The sequence below is a fragment of the Typopeltis vanoorti genome, chromosome 2, assembly GCF_054136105.1.
Source record: "Typopeltis vanoorti isolate ZY-2024b chromosome 2, IOZ_Tvanoo_1.0, whole genome shotgun sequence".
Classification (NCBI taxonomy): domain Eukaryota; kingdom Metazoa; phylum Arthropoda; class Arachnida; order Uropygi; family Thelyphonidae; genus Typopeltis; species Typopeltis vanoorti.
The window spans coordinates 100,791,319-100,805,136 of record NC_143550.1 but is presented as its reverse complement, the minus strand read 5'-3'; the positions used below and the strand labels follow the sequence as shown (position 1 = coordinate 100,805,136).

The 13,818-nt window shown below is 34.2% G+C and overlaps 1 protein-coding gene across 2 annotated transcripts in view; it reads left to right on the top strand.

Moving 5' to 3' along the window:
- The window catches only part of Sap30 (SIN3-associated polypeptide 30), a 96,814-nt gene that overhangs the window by 35,447 nt on the left and 47,549 nt on the right, over nucleotides 1–13,818 (top strand). For both annotated transcript variants that reach the window (XM_090407013.1, XM_090407022.1), the window contains exon 3: nucleotides 12,319–12,441. In XM_090407013.1, coding sequence (XP_090263139.1) covers nucleotides 12,319–12,441 — 123 coding nt within the window. The remainder of the gene's footprint in view (nucleotides 1–12,318; nucleotides 12,442–13,818) is intronic.

Here is a 13,818-nt window from a genome sequence, read left to right as displayed (position 1 = left end):
CTTTTTGAGTGTTGTAAAAAATCCATTAAGCCTCCAACATGATGGCCTCACAGCACTTAAGCGTCTACACATGAACATTAATTCAGAATAAGTTTGTAACATAGAAGAGAAGTAACAAATAAATTTGATAGAATGACAGATTTAGCCAAACAAGATGAAAAAGGAGATTCTGCTAAGTTGGATAATTTCTAATATGGAATACTAGAGCAAATCATTTGTGCACGTGTCCCCTTTGAGATGAAAATAGTCGAAGTGATTGTGGAAGCAAAAAATTGAGTTTCTCTTATGAAAAGTATGTATGAAGTAGGTACCAAATGAGTACGATTCACCTGACCAATGAGATACTTCATGCTCACTTGTTGGATTTATATATATTTTTTTTTGTGTGTGTGGAGAGATTGGAGAGAAATCCAGTTTGGAATTAAGGCTAAGTATAATTGTGAAGTGGATCTCCCAGCTTTTTGGAGGTGTACATTTTCTGCATAATATATTTCTCTTTGCTTGACTTATGCTGGTTGATGGTTAAGATAAGCTTAAATTTGGAGAGACATAGAATGTGTTAATAGATTCTTTGCTAAGCCAGGTGCACAGAAAATTTCATTCATCTCCTCAACATGTGAGTTTGGAAGCACTTTTTTCTCACTTGGTATGATGTGATAGGACTGAAAACATTATTCATACTGCATATTGGAAGAAATGAAGGAGTAAATTGGGACTGCTTCAAGCCTTAATGTGATATTATTACTTCTAGCCATGATGTAACATCACATTAAGCAGTGATGTAAGATCATGTGACAAAACATGTATACCATCTAGGGATATAATTAATACCTAGCTGATATACTAGATACTTAGCTTCTCCTCTTTGAGGGTTATAGGCATTCAACTATTACCTGTATTGGTTCACTACTAGTAATTTATTAGTTACATTATAGATCTGCTATAATACTTAATTAGCAAATATGGACAGTTCTTGTATATAACTGTAGTTGTTTAGATCGAAAACATTTTGTAGGTTTTTTGATGATAGCCATCATAGCATAATTAGCGAGTATTGTAGATTCATTAGCTTCACATTATTTTGAGTGAAATAGAAACTTTCATTAAAGGGACAATTACTTGTATATTTTCATGTATAGAATGAAAAGAAAACTAGGAAGATTTAAAAAAAAAAATTTTTTTTTAATTTTTTTTTTTTTTTTTTGAGCAGTACCTTAAAGTAGAAATTTATATTAACAGACGATTTCATGTATAGAATGAAAAGAAAATTAGGAAGATTTTTTTAAAAATTTTTTTAATTTTTTTTTTTGAGCAGTACCTTAAAGTAGAAATTTATATTAACATAACATTATGAGTTTGTTATTATCCATAATGTTGTAAGTTTATTGCATCAGAGTATGTTACAAAAGGATACGAAATTATTTTTTTGCTTAATTATCAGTAAGCTTTAAGAGATTTCACATTTTCTATATTTTTTATTAATAAAAACGTGAATTCCACCCACAAAGTTATAAACCTGTAGTACCTTGAATGGAGTAAGGGTTAGGTAATTCTTAAACCATTTCCTAGAACAAAAACATGGAATTATTTCAAAGCATTTCAGATCTCCATTAAATATTGGGATAGTCACTGGGTGATGCAATTCATCTACCACCAGAAAGTTTATCCAACACCACCTGATGTTCCTATGTCATCACCCTCCCAAGTGTTGTGGAGCTCAACACTGCTTAACTTGGATTGAACAAGACTCATTATTCAATATAGTCTAGCCATTGGTGCAAGTAGGGTGGTAACAGTACAAATTATTCAGATTTCTACTTTATACGTGATATATAGTATATGCAATACAATTATCAAGTTGGTTTTATGTTTGTGAGAGGAAAAACTGGGTCTTTGGAGAAAATCCAACACAACCTTGAGTCAACCAACTCATTTCTGGGGTGGGGGAAAGAATAACCACTATGACCACACCAGTGTGTGTGTGTGTGTGTGTGTGTGTGTGTGTGTGTGTGTGTGTGTGTGTGTGTGTGTGTGTGTGTGTGTGTGTGTGAGTGACATGAAATTACATCTCTTGTATAGAATGAATTGTCTATATTCATGTCCATATTATATCTTTTCTATTTTCACAATTTGCTTTCAGTTTTGATTATTTTTACATAGAAATATATAGCACTGAAAGCAAATGTGTGAAAATGGAGAAGATATACTATCTTCTCCGTAATATACTCATCATCATCATCAAATTCCTGCCATGTACCCTCAAGGGGTGTACAGGATATGACAGTACTACATGAAAAAATTACATCATTACTAACTTCCTATCTACAATTTTCCTCCAAATCAGTCTGTTACTGGTCAAGACTCCAACATCATCAGATCTTATATTTCTATCGTCTAAGGCACTTTGTACCGTATCAATCCACCTATATCTTGGTCTTCCTCTGGGTCGTTTTCCTGCCAACCTGGCAGAGAACATTTGTTTTGCTAATCTTTCCTCTCCCATTCTATTTAAGTGACCATACCATCTGAGATTAGCTCTGCTAATGCATTCCTGGATGCTGACAATGTCAAGTTCTTTCCTAATATCCTCATTTTTAATATGATATTGCCATTGATGCCATCTGTTCACGCCTCTAATCTTTCTCAGGACTCTCATATCTGCGGTCTCTAGTCTTTGGTCAAGTGTTTTACTTCTGACCCAGCTCTCAGATCCATAAGTTAAAATTGGTTTGAACACAGTCTTGTATACAGCTAATTTAGTGTTCCGACTAATTTCTTTCTTATTCCATATGAATTTATTCAATTGACTTCCCACGATACCAGCTTTGCTGATTCTGTTGTCTATTTCTATATTTAGTCTACCATCTTCAGTAAAAATTGTGCCTAAGTGGCTGAAATGTTTTACTTGTTCCACAGGTCCTCCATTCACAACACAGTTGACATTTTCAATGATTCTGCCTATTTTCATTGTCTTTGTCTTTTTATTGCTGACCTTCATACCATATCTATTACAACAGCTATTCAATTTAGTCAGAGAATCTTGCAGACTTGTAGCGGATTTATTTAGAAGTATAACATCATCCGCATAAAGCAAAGAGCTGACATTAACATCTCCAATTTTGATATCAGGTTTAATACCACATTCCTTCATAATGTGATCCATATAGATAATGAATAACAGAGGGGATAATGTACATCCTTGTCTCACACCAGATTTAACATTAAACCATCTTCCTGTACTTCCTTCAATTCTAACTGCTGACTCACAACTCAAATAAAGACTAAGTATTGCTTGATATAATGCCCCATCGACACCATATAACTGCAGCGTATTGAATAGCTTCTCTCTTGGCACCTTGTCATATGCCTTTTCCAAATCGACAAAACTTAAATACAGATCTTTGTTATATTCCCATGCTCTCTCGACTATTTGTCGTAAAGTGAAGATCTGATCCTGACAGCCTCTATTTGGCCTGAATCCAGCTTGTTCTTCACCAAGCTTTTCTTCCACAATTCTTCTCAACCGTTTCTCAAGTTTACTTGCATAGATCTTGCCAGGAACACTCAGTATGGAAATACCTCTGTAATTCTCACATTCAGTTTTATTTCCCTTTTTATATATGGGTACTATGAGAGCTCTACTCCAATCATCGGGAATTTGTCCCTCTGTCCAGGCTTTCTGAACTATGCAGTGCAGCCACTATAAGACTCTTATACCACCATACTTCAGCATTTCTGGTCGAATATCATCTACTCCTGCTGCCTTTCCACATTTCAAGCCTTTGATGGCTTTTTCTACTTCAAGTATGGATATGTATTCCTGACTGCATGCCTGGTCAGTGTTTTTTATCACTGTGCTGTCATCACTGCTTGTTTCATTTAGCAGTTTTTCAAAGTAATTACTCCATACTTCAAGGATATCTTTTTCTCCTGTTTTCATTTCACCTTTATCATCTCTAATTCCTTTTACAGCACTCTTTCCTCCATTCCTAAGCTTCTTCAACAACCTCCAGAATATTTTGCCACCTTCTTGATATTTATTTTCTATATTCTTGCCAAAGTCTTCCCATGACTTTTGTTTAGCTAGTTTTACACACTGTTTAGCTTTCTTACATTTGTCTCTGTATTCTGTAAGAGTAAAAGCTGACTTATTTGCCAGGAACTTTTGATATACTTTCTTCTTTTCCTTCACTGCCTCTTTAACTTCCTGTGTCCACCAGGGAGTTCTGATTTTTTTATCCTTGCACACAACCTCACCACATGCCTCTCTGGCAGAATCAATCAATGTTTTCTTCAGAGTTTGCCACTGAATCTCCAAGGTTTGATTCCTGTTCTCAAACTCTTTCATTTTCTTTTCAATAATATTTCTGTATTTTAGTCTACAGTTCACATCTGAGAGCTGCTCAACTTTTATTCGCTTTAAAACTTTCTTACATGTTATTCTTTTCAATATGAAATTCAATTTTATCCTGCTCAAGACTAAATAGTGATCACTTCCAATTTCAAATCCTCTGTACACTCTGGTGTCCTGCACCAGGGAGAAAACATCACTATCAACAATAACATAGTCAATGAGACTTTTCTTATTCCTAGCCTCTTCTCTCCATGTGAATTTGTGCACATTTTTATGTTGGAACATGGTGTTAGTAATAACCAGTCCATGTCCTGAGCAGAAATCCAACAGATATATGCCATTATTATTAGCTTTGCTCTTTTCTCCAAATTTTCCCAAAATATTTTTGTATGTCTCACAATCATTTCCTACTCTACTATTTAGATCCCCAAAAAGGACCAACTTTTCCTTTTTCATTGTGTCAGTTGCTTTTTCTAAAGCCTCAAAAAATTCCTCCACTTCTACCTTAGTAGAACCTTCTGTGGGACCATAGGCACAAATAAGTCTCATTGTCCAGTTCCCCATTCTCATATTTGCCCACATTACTCTACTTGAGACTGACTGCCATTCAAGAAGATTAGCCTCGTATTTTGTGTTGAATACTATGGCTACTCCTTCTTTTCCTTGATTGTCATTGCCTGAATATAACATTTTGTCTTTATTGCTCAGAAAGATCTCGCCAGTTTTGGTCTTTTTTGTTTCAGTCACCCCTATTATGTCGATCTGGTACTTATCTAATTCCTCAGCTAGCTCCATTTCTTTGCCATTCAGGCTTCTTACGTTTATAGTACCGATCTTTTACTCTGGTGATGTTGAGTTGGGGTTTGTTTTCAGATTTGTTCCAGTAGCTGACTTTTCGGTGTTCGCCCTGGTTCCCTGGCGAAAACAACGGGGGGCCTTGTTTAACCGGGCGACGCCCCAGCCGGCATGAAATTTTGTCATGTTGTACCATCATTTTTTATTTTGGTTTAACCAATAAGAGTACAATTTGGTTGGCTAAATCCCAAATTGCCAGCCCATCCTCTTTCGTTCAGTATCAAAGTAGATACCCAACAGGGTGCACCACGAGAAGGTGAGGATTGGACATTAGGTCAGAAGCCCTGGTAGGTTCTCCGCATTCCTTTAAAGGCTATGTGGAGGTCTCCTCTCAGTTATACAGCTTTGACCCTTAAGCACTCCCCGTAATATACTATATATATACTATAGTTGAGTCATTATTACACATCACTTTTTAATTAACCTGTAATTCAACCATAACTTTAATTCACTGTTTCTATAACATATCTGAAGGCTATTTCATATTTTCAACATTTACAGTTAAAATATTTAGGTGGTTGATGGCTTTTATTGATTAAGGAAAGTCATCAACTACATAAATATTTGGTATTTCTCCCCCCATCCACGTATATTAACTTCTTATATTTATTCAAAAACATTTCTTCCATAAGTTCTTACTTGTATAGGGTGATCCAAAAGTCATGCACATCATAAAATAAACTTGAATTTTTCACTATTAGAGATAAACTTTATAGAACTAAATTGCTACAAACATAGTTCAGAAGCTTATCTTGACAAAGGCAAAAATAAATAATATTACTAAAGCAAATCTTCAAAATGGCTGCCTCATTCTTGAACACAGGCACGTGATCTTTTTACCAAATTGGAGGCAATTCTTTGAAGTATAGGATTATCGACTGCTCTGATTGCTTCAGTGATGTTCATCTTCATTTCATTAGTTATCTGAGGATTATTTTTATACACCTTGCCTTTCAGGTAAACCCCATAAGAAGAAATTTGGATTTGGCAAATCTAGTGACCTTGGGGGCCAAAGTCCTTTAGAAATCAGTGTCACCAAAAAACTTGTAAAAATTGCACTGTTTCATTTGATGTATGACAAGTGGCACTATCCTGCTGAAAACAGCAATCATGTTTTTCAATCTCAAGGAGAGCCATGAACTGGGTGGTGATGATGACTTCTTGGTATAGTGCACTGTTCAATGTCATCCTAAAGAAAATGGGTGTGAGAATGTGACGGTGTAATACTGCACACCACATCTAATTTTCAGAGAATGCAAGGATATTTCATGGAAAACATGAGAATTTTCCAATGACCTAACTTTGTTACTTTGGCTATTGATGTGGTTTCACTTAGGTGGAACCATGCTCATTAAATAAAATGTTGTCTAGCTCATGAACTTCATTTTCTTCACAAATGATCGAAACTGCTTACAGCACACATTTTTCCTTATCCAGTGTCTTCAATTCCTGAATGTAGTGAACACAGATATGGATGAATAGATCATCTAGATCAGTAGTTTTCTAAGACTCTTTGAAGGTGAACATTGCAACATATCATGTATCGCAGTCACTTGAGCCTCAGTCAAAATGGAAGGACCTCCATGCTGCTGTTTGCTTGCAACTGATCCAGTTTCCCTGAAAGCACTTGATTAATCTAGTAATTGTTGATTTTTGAGGACCAACAGAGTCCAGATACTTCTGACAAGATTCCTCCGCAACATTTGCACAAGAATGACAATCAAAATAGTATTCCAATAACAATTAATTGCTCCTGGGAAAAGTGCCATTTTGCTTTCCTCATAAACAAAACTATGCAATGGATGCCCAATACCTGACATGTGGCAGTTAGATTACATGATAGGGGCCAATAGTTCTAGGTACCATCTATAGATGAAATGAATAATTAGAATTGAAACACTGATGCAGCTGAGCTTCAGCTTTGATGTGCGTGACTTTTGGATCAAATATCCTTCTGAATGTGGCTGATTTCACTGAAACTCAATAATGGAATGAAAACAGCACCAAGAGAAATTTTGGTTTAATTGTTCTGATATTTCATCTATCACAGAGACATCTTCAGGAATACTATATTAAAATTGTAATAACACACAAAAATACAAAATAAGTTGAAGGACTTCAGTCTTTAAATAGCTCTAATTTCTTTTCCTTCATGGTTACACTGTGATCAGAATTCATTCATCAGAAATAATTGCTTATTGGCTACCATCCATACTATTTTGTTTTAATTTATATGTATACTTATATGAGTAGCTTTGTGTGAACATGTTGTTCTCTAGTTTAATTTATTTTTGTATCCCAATAGATAATAATAATAACAACAGGACTCTAGCGTTGATGTAGTTAGGTTGTTGTTTTTTTTCACAAGAGGCAAGGTCAGTAGTTTTAATGGTTGACCAAATCAGTGTAATAACTTTAGCATACCATGTGGATTGTAGTGCAGCTTGTTTTTTTTTTTTTGTTGTGTGTATATATACATATATATGTATACTCCAGATGATGACTTTATTTTGAAGGCCGAAACGTCAAGTGATTATTTTGGTTTATATTAAACTGAAGTTTTTCTCTAACATGGTAGTTGTTTCCATAATTTTTATAATGCTTTCTAATTTCTATGAGGGGGCACCCTCTATTAGCACTGTTGACTAGCCTTAGCTATTCGATGGAAGGCCTAAGAATTAGTTTCTCAAATCTTGTAAAGTGTAACACAACCATATTTATTAAGGTTAGGGTGGTTTTTTAAATTTTCTGCTGATTCTTAAGAGTTTTTAGTTTGCATAAGTTTTATTCCATCTGATCCTGTGCAACAATTATTATACTTCAAAACAGCAAATACAAACCTGAATGACTTAGAATCAGCAGCAAATTAAAAGAAAAATAAAACTAGCCTAATCTTAATAAATGTGTCTGCGATAAACTTCCCAGTGATTAGACTGCTATTTAATTATTTCTTGTTATGCTGTATTCATTCCATTAAATTTTAGTATGAACTATCCTCCTACTTCTATATATTTCTTAAACTTATGTAAACTTCAGCAGATCACACCTCATGAAATGTTTAATGAATCTTTTCTACATACCTCTCTTCTTTTGTTATCCCTTAAAAGAATTGTGCATGTAGTTTAACCATCATCCAATATAAACTTCACTGGACATTTGTGATAAGGAGTGTTATAATTTCTGTTATTTTGCAACTCTGCTTTGCCTATGTTTTTCTTTACTTAATACTTTGTGAGATGTCATGAATGGTCGATTGCCTCCATTTATTTATTTCTACTAGATCTTATGTTCTCATGCTCTATAGTCTAACAAATTTATTTGTTTTACTACTTCGCCAGTAAACTATGTATTGAGTGCGAGATTATAAGATTTTAAACTAAAGACAAAGCAGATATTGTTAGCATTTCCCACTTGTATTAATCTTTATCTTTAATTATTCGTGGCTTCAATATTGATCCCCTAAACTTTATTCAGGTTCAAAATTTTCCATGATAGTGCATTGACAGACTCAGTCCAATGTGTTGCTCACAAACCATTTAATTAAATCACAAGGCATTATCTACACAGTTTGATTCACCTTAACATATATATACAATTGAATTACAATTCTTTGTTATTTTCAATTCTTCATAATTCAAACTTAGTTCTAATTTTCTTCCTTTAAAGCTAAATCACAATCTATAATATCCTGCTAGTCATATATATATATATATATATATATATACACACACACACAAACTGACAATAAAACATACATTGAGTAAATTTAATTCTATATCAATTTACATTATGTTATTGTACTCATAAACAGACACACTTGATGTATTCTTGTTTGGAATTATCACATACATAAATACTTAAAATTCTCGTTCAGCACTGCCTTTTACATGATTCTTTTCACACGAAAGTGCTCCTTTTTGTCTTTCCTTCCTTCTGCTGACTCATTCTTGATTTCCTGCCAAATTTCTTCTTTGTCTGAGTCGTTGATTATTCTATACCTTTTTGGACCCTTGTGACTTGCGATTCTCCTCTTTTTATTACCGAAACAGACCTCACATGCTGGTGGACCCAGGTAGAAGATTCCGAAATCCAAGACTGACGATGCTTCTCTTTTAATTACATCTACAATGGACCTCACATGGCAGCATACCCAGGTAAGAGAAGGTGAAAAACCCTAAACAAAATTCCTTCTTGTCGTTTCGCCTTATAAAGGCCCGGACTTCCGTTGTACTAATGTGCATGTCTCACAAAACTTCCATATATAGTCATATATTGACATTTGACCATGATGACATAATACTTCGTATGTCTTTTGAAATGGATATAGGTTAATAGCTTTACATAATGATGCCATGTGCTGTGTTATTTTAACAAAGGCTCATGGTTAAGTTATTGCAAATATAAAATTATTACAGACCAAATTTGACCTTTTTTTAAGTGCAATCTCCTTATAAAACATGTAAGAGCAAACATGATAACTTACATGGTTACATATCATGAGAGATTTCACTGAAATATTATAACTTCCATTCCTCTTACAATAGAAGCTTCTTTTTCTTTTAATTTTTACCAGTATGATTCCTGAAAATGCTGTCAGCTAAAAAGAAAAAGACAGCAAAATATATAGAAATGACATTCAGTTTAACGTGCTTGATTATTTATAGTTGATAAAATCACTATTCTACTAAAGTGAAAATGTCAGATTGCCTATAAGTCCATTCTAACCACGTGCAGCCTTCTTTGATCTCCAAAAAAACAATCTCCCCTTTCCTAAGCCTCTCTTGTCTTGTCAGGTGTCATCTCTTTCCAGGAGGTTGGCTACCATGAGCTTCCACCATGTACAGTTTTGTGCTTCTCTCTTACATTCTTAATAAGACAAAAAGGTCCAGTCCTTATATTTCCTATCCAATCTGTTCTTTTCTTCCTCTTCTTTTTCCTAAACATCTATGTGTTTATTATTAATGATAATAACAATAGCAGAATTTTTCTTTCTTGTGATCATGTCATTGATTGGGATAAAGCTACCATGCCTTATCTGGAAGTAAAGTTCCTTTCACATCATCTACCACCATCATTCATTGACATTGGCTCCCTCAACTAAAATTAGGGACTAAGTGATTTCAAAAAATCAATGATTGGATCTTTCAACAGTGAGCAGCTTTTACCTCTAAACAATCCTAGAGGACTGTTGATCTATGCCACATATTACTAGTCTCCCTTGTTTTTTTTTTTATTGTTAATACTTGAATGGTTTATCTGAGTTTTTTAAATTTTGGTATTATCTTTGTTTCATTTACAGCCCTGAAGATGCCACTCTAGCTAACAGGCAAATTTTTTTTTTGTTGTAGTTGTATGTTTCAGTCTCAACTGCTAATAAACACAGAAGAATATATTTTTAGAAAAATAACTAATTAATTACGATACATTAAAAAATGGAAAAAGAAAACGTAACATGCTAAAAAAGCATTATATGTAAATAAGTGTTATGCAGATAAACAAAACAATGTAACGGATTAAAAAGAGTTTGCGATTCTCATGCAGCCATATGAACAAAAATATATTAATATGAAAGTTTAAGCTGCTCATAAATCTATTGTTGGCACAATAGTGATTTATGAGCCAAAAAGGGGGAAAAGAAAAAAAACGAGCTGTAGAGCACAAAAACTACTTGTCACCAAAACAGAATGGTTAAATATTGTGATGGCTTAATTATGACTAATTATCACAAATTGTTCCTGTATTTCTCAAGGTAGTTGTTAATAGTTCTTTCTTTCTTTATGGTAGGCTCATTTGCAGGCACTGGTTAATATGCTCTTGATGTGCTTCATCCTATGCCACAACTCTCTTGCTGCAGACCTTTATCTAGGTCACACACTTTACTGATAACTACAATCCCTATAAATACATAAAGTACTGCCCCTCCCCTATCCTTGTCTGTCTTGACATATAAGATTACAGTAAAACTTTTCATATTGAATGGGGAAACAGTTTTACTGTTTACAGGCTGTAGCCAGTAATTAATAAATATGTTGTCTAGATAACTGAATTTTGTGGAATGAGCTATGCCATTGGACAAATAGGATTCCTCTTTTGCTCGCTGTCACCAAGAGTTCCCTAAAAATACTCGGTGCAATAGAGAAGACTAACTTCAACCACTTTTGCACAGGCGTTTAGTATTGGTTGAATGAATCTTTTATAAATATTTCTGTGGCAAATGTTCATCTGAACTAGCATCAGTAATTTCCCATCTCACTAACAAATTCATAGAAAGGTGTCAGTTGCCACCTAGCATCCCTTCGCAGTCCAACTCCCTTGACCATGTTTCTCCTCTTTCGACACTCTGAAAGAACCTCTCTTATGTCTGTTTCCCGAGGAATACAATGCACAGGACTGTGAACAAGTACCTTCTTCCTCAGATCTCTTCCAATATGCAGTACTAATGTACCATAGCTTGACCAACCAATCTTTCATGTATGGATCTTACAAAAACAAACAAAAAAAAGTACTGGCCTCCTTGACCCAGCAATATGGTATCCATTGGACTGGAGGGATGCTGTGACTGTTAATGTATCTTCATGTGTGTGTGTGTGGATTTTCTCTAAACTGACACACACACAAATACATAACTGTGTCTGGAAAGGATATTTTAAAACTACCTTTGACTCAACAACTGTGACTGCTTTATATCTGCCTCTGGCTTGAAAGCATTGATTGTCGGGTAACTTATTTCTGTTGGCACAGTAAAATATTTTGGGTTTTCCTACAGTGTTGCATACTTTCAATAGTTTCATATTTTCTGCAGTATGCTTTAGATTATTTTTTCTTTGTCATATATATTTATGACATAAATATCATTTGAGCAAATTATTGCATGCTTATTATTATTATTTTAACTTTATTTCTAGAAACTCTTTCACCCAATTTAATAGTCAGTTCATCAGAATTGTGGGAGTTCTTTTAAAATAAAACAACTGTTTTTAAGGTTACTATGTGCATGATTAATAAATAGCTGGAATGTGTTGGTCATATGGACATACCATATGCATACTTAAATGAATTATGCATACATTCTTATGATCCATTGGTCATATTTAATTACTTTATTTTAGGCACGCCATATTTACATATGTGATTATCATAAAAGTGTAATCCAAAGTATACGTGCAAAACGAAAAAGAAAAGACAGTGATGATGATAATGGGTCCAATGATCAAGATATTGACCTGCCTGAGGTAATTATTACAATTTGTCATTTTGTTGTTTGTATTTATTTTTATCTAATTTTCTTGTTTATTCATTATAAAGGAAAGATAATTTTACATTGTGTTTTAATAATGATTGCTTCTGTCATTTATAACATAAGCACCTCTGTAGCACAATTGGAAGAACAATCAACCGGACATGCTATTTAATTGGAAAAGACCTGAGTTTGATTCTTGTTTTGGTGAGAGGAATCTTCCTAGATTTGTCGATTGAATGAGTTGGCTGACCTCATACTGAAGTAGCAGGGTGTTTTCCTCCTCAAAATTCAGGTTGTTCATCCCATATATAAATAGTTGGTCAGAGAATTCTCTGACCAACCTGTACACCCCTTGAGGGTACATGGCAGGAATTTGATGATGATGATGATGAGAATTCTCACAGTTTATAGACAAAAAATACTACTGGTGGGACTAAGATAGTGGTTAGTGCTGCTATGTATAGGTATAGAATTCAAGTGTAGTGAAAATGGTGGATTCTTTGGAGTGGATTGGATTACTTGGAGGTGTCATATAATAAGTTCTATTATCAAGTTAAATTTATGGCTGAAGTGAGATGAAATTGAGTTAACATTATGTGTACATGTATTATACATCACGTGTGGGGGGGGGGTAAAGAGAGAGAGAGACTGAGCCCATTTTAATGAAATTGAAATTAACCATAGTTTGAAATTAGTTGACTATTATAAATGACTGTGGGAGATTTAGATTATTTGCAAATGTTAGAGACCATGTTATTAATGATAAGTCCATATTAGAGATATAATTCAGAATGTCTTTATTATTATTAGCTCAAACTTATTCTTCAGATTGTCCCATAAGAATTCTCCATTTCTAAAAAAGATTTGCATGAAAAAATTTCCTTCATACCTTGCTACTCAATCTCTAACAAAGACCACTTCTCTCTTACTCATTATTTTAATTCTTGATTCTTGTAATAAGATTTAGTCAGACTGTCTACGGTACTTGGCTTATCAGTTATTACCTTAACACAGGGGTTCCCAACCCTATGCCCGCGGGCACCATGGTGCCCGTCGACCAATTTGTGTGTGCCCGCCGCTGTTCAACCATGTGCCATATAGTTTGAAATAATCACGCAACAATTCATAGCATGCTATATGATGCATGCGTTAATGACACATGACGAGTATTAAACGCATACAATGTAAAGTAGATGTGCATTCGAAGTTGTTCATTCCAGTTTAAGAACTGGAATATCATCATATTCTCCTAATTATGAAGCACTGGCCAATGAAATGCAATGCCAAAGATCATACTAACTTACATATATATATATTTAAATTTTTATATAATGGAAAATTTTAAGTAATAAAACATTTGATTATAATG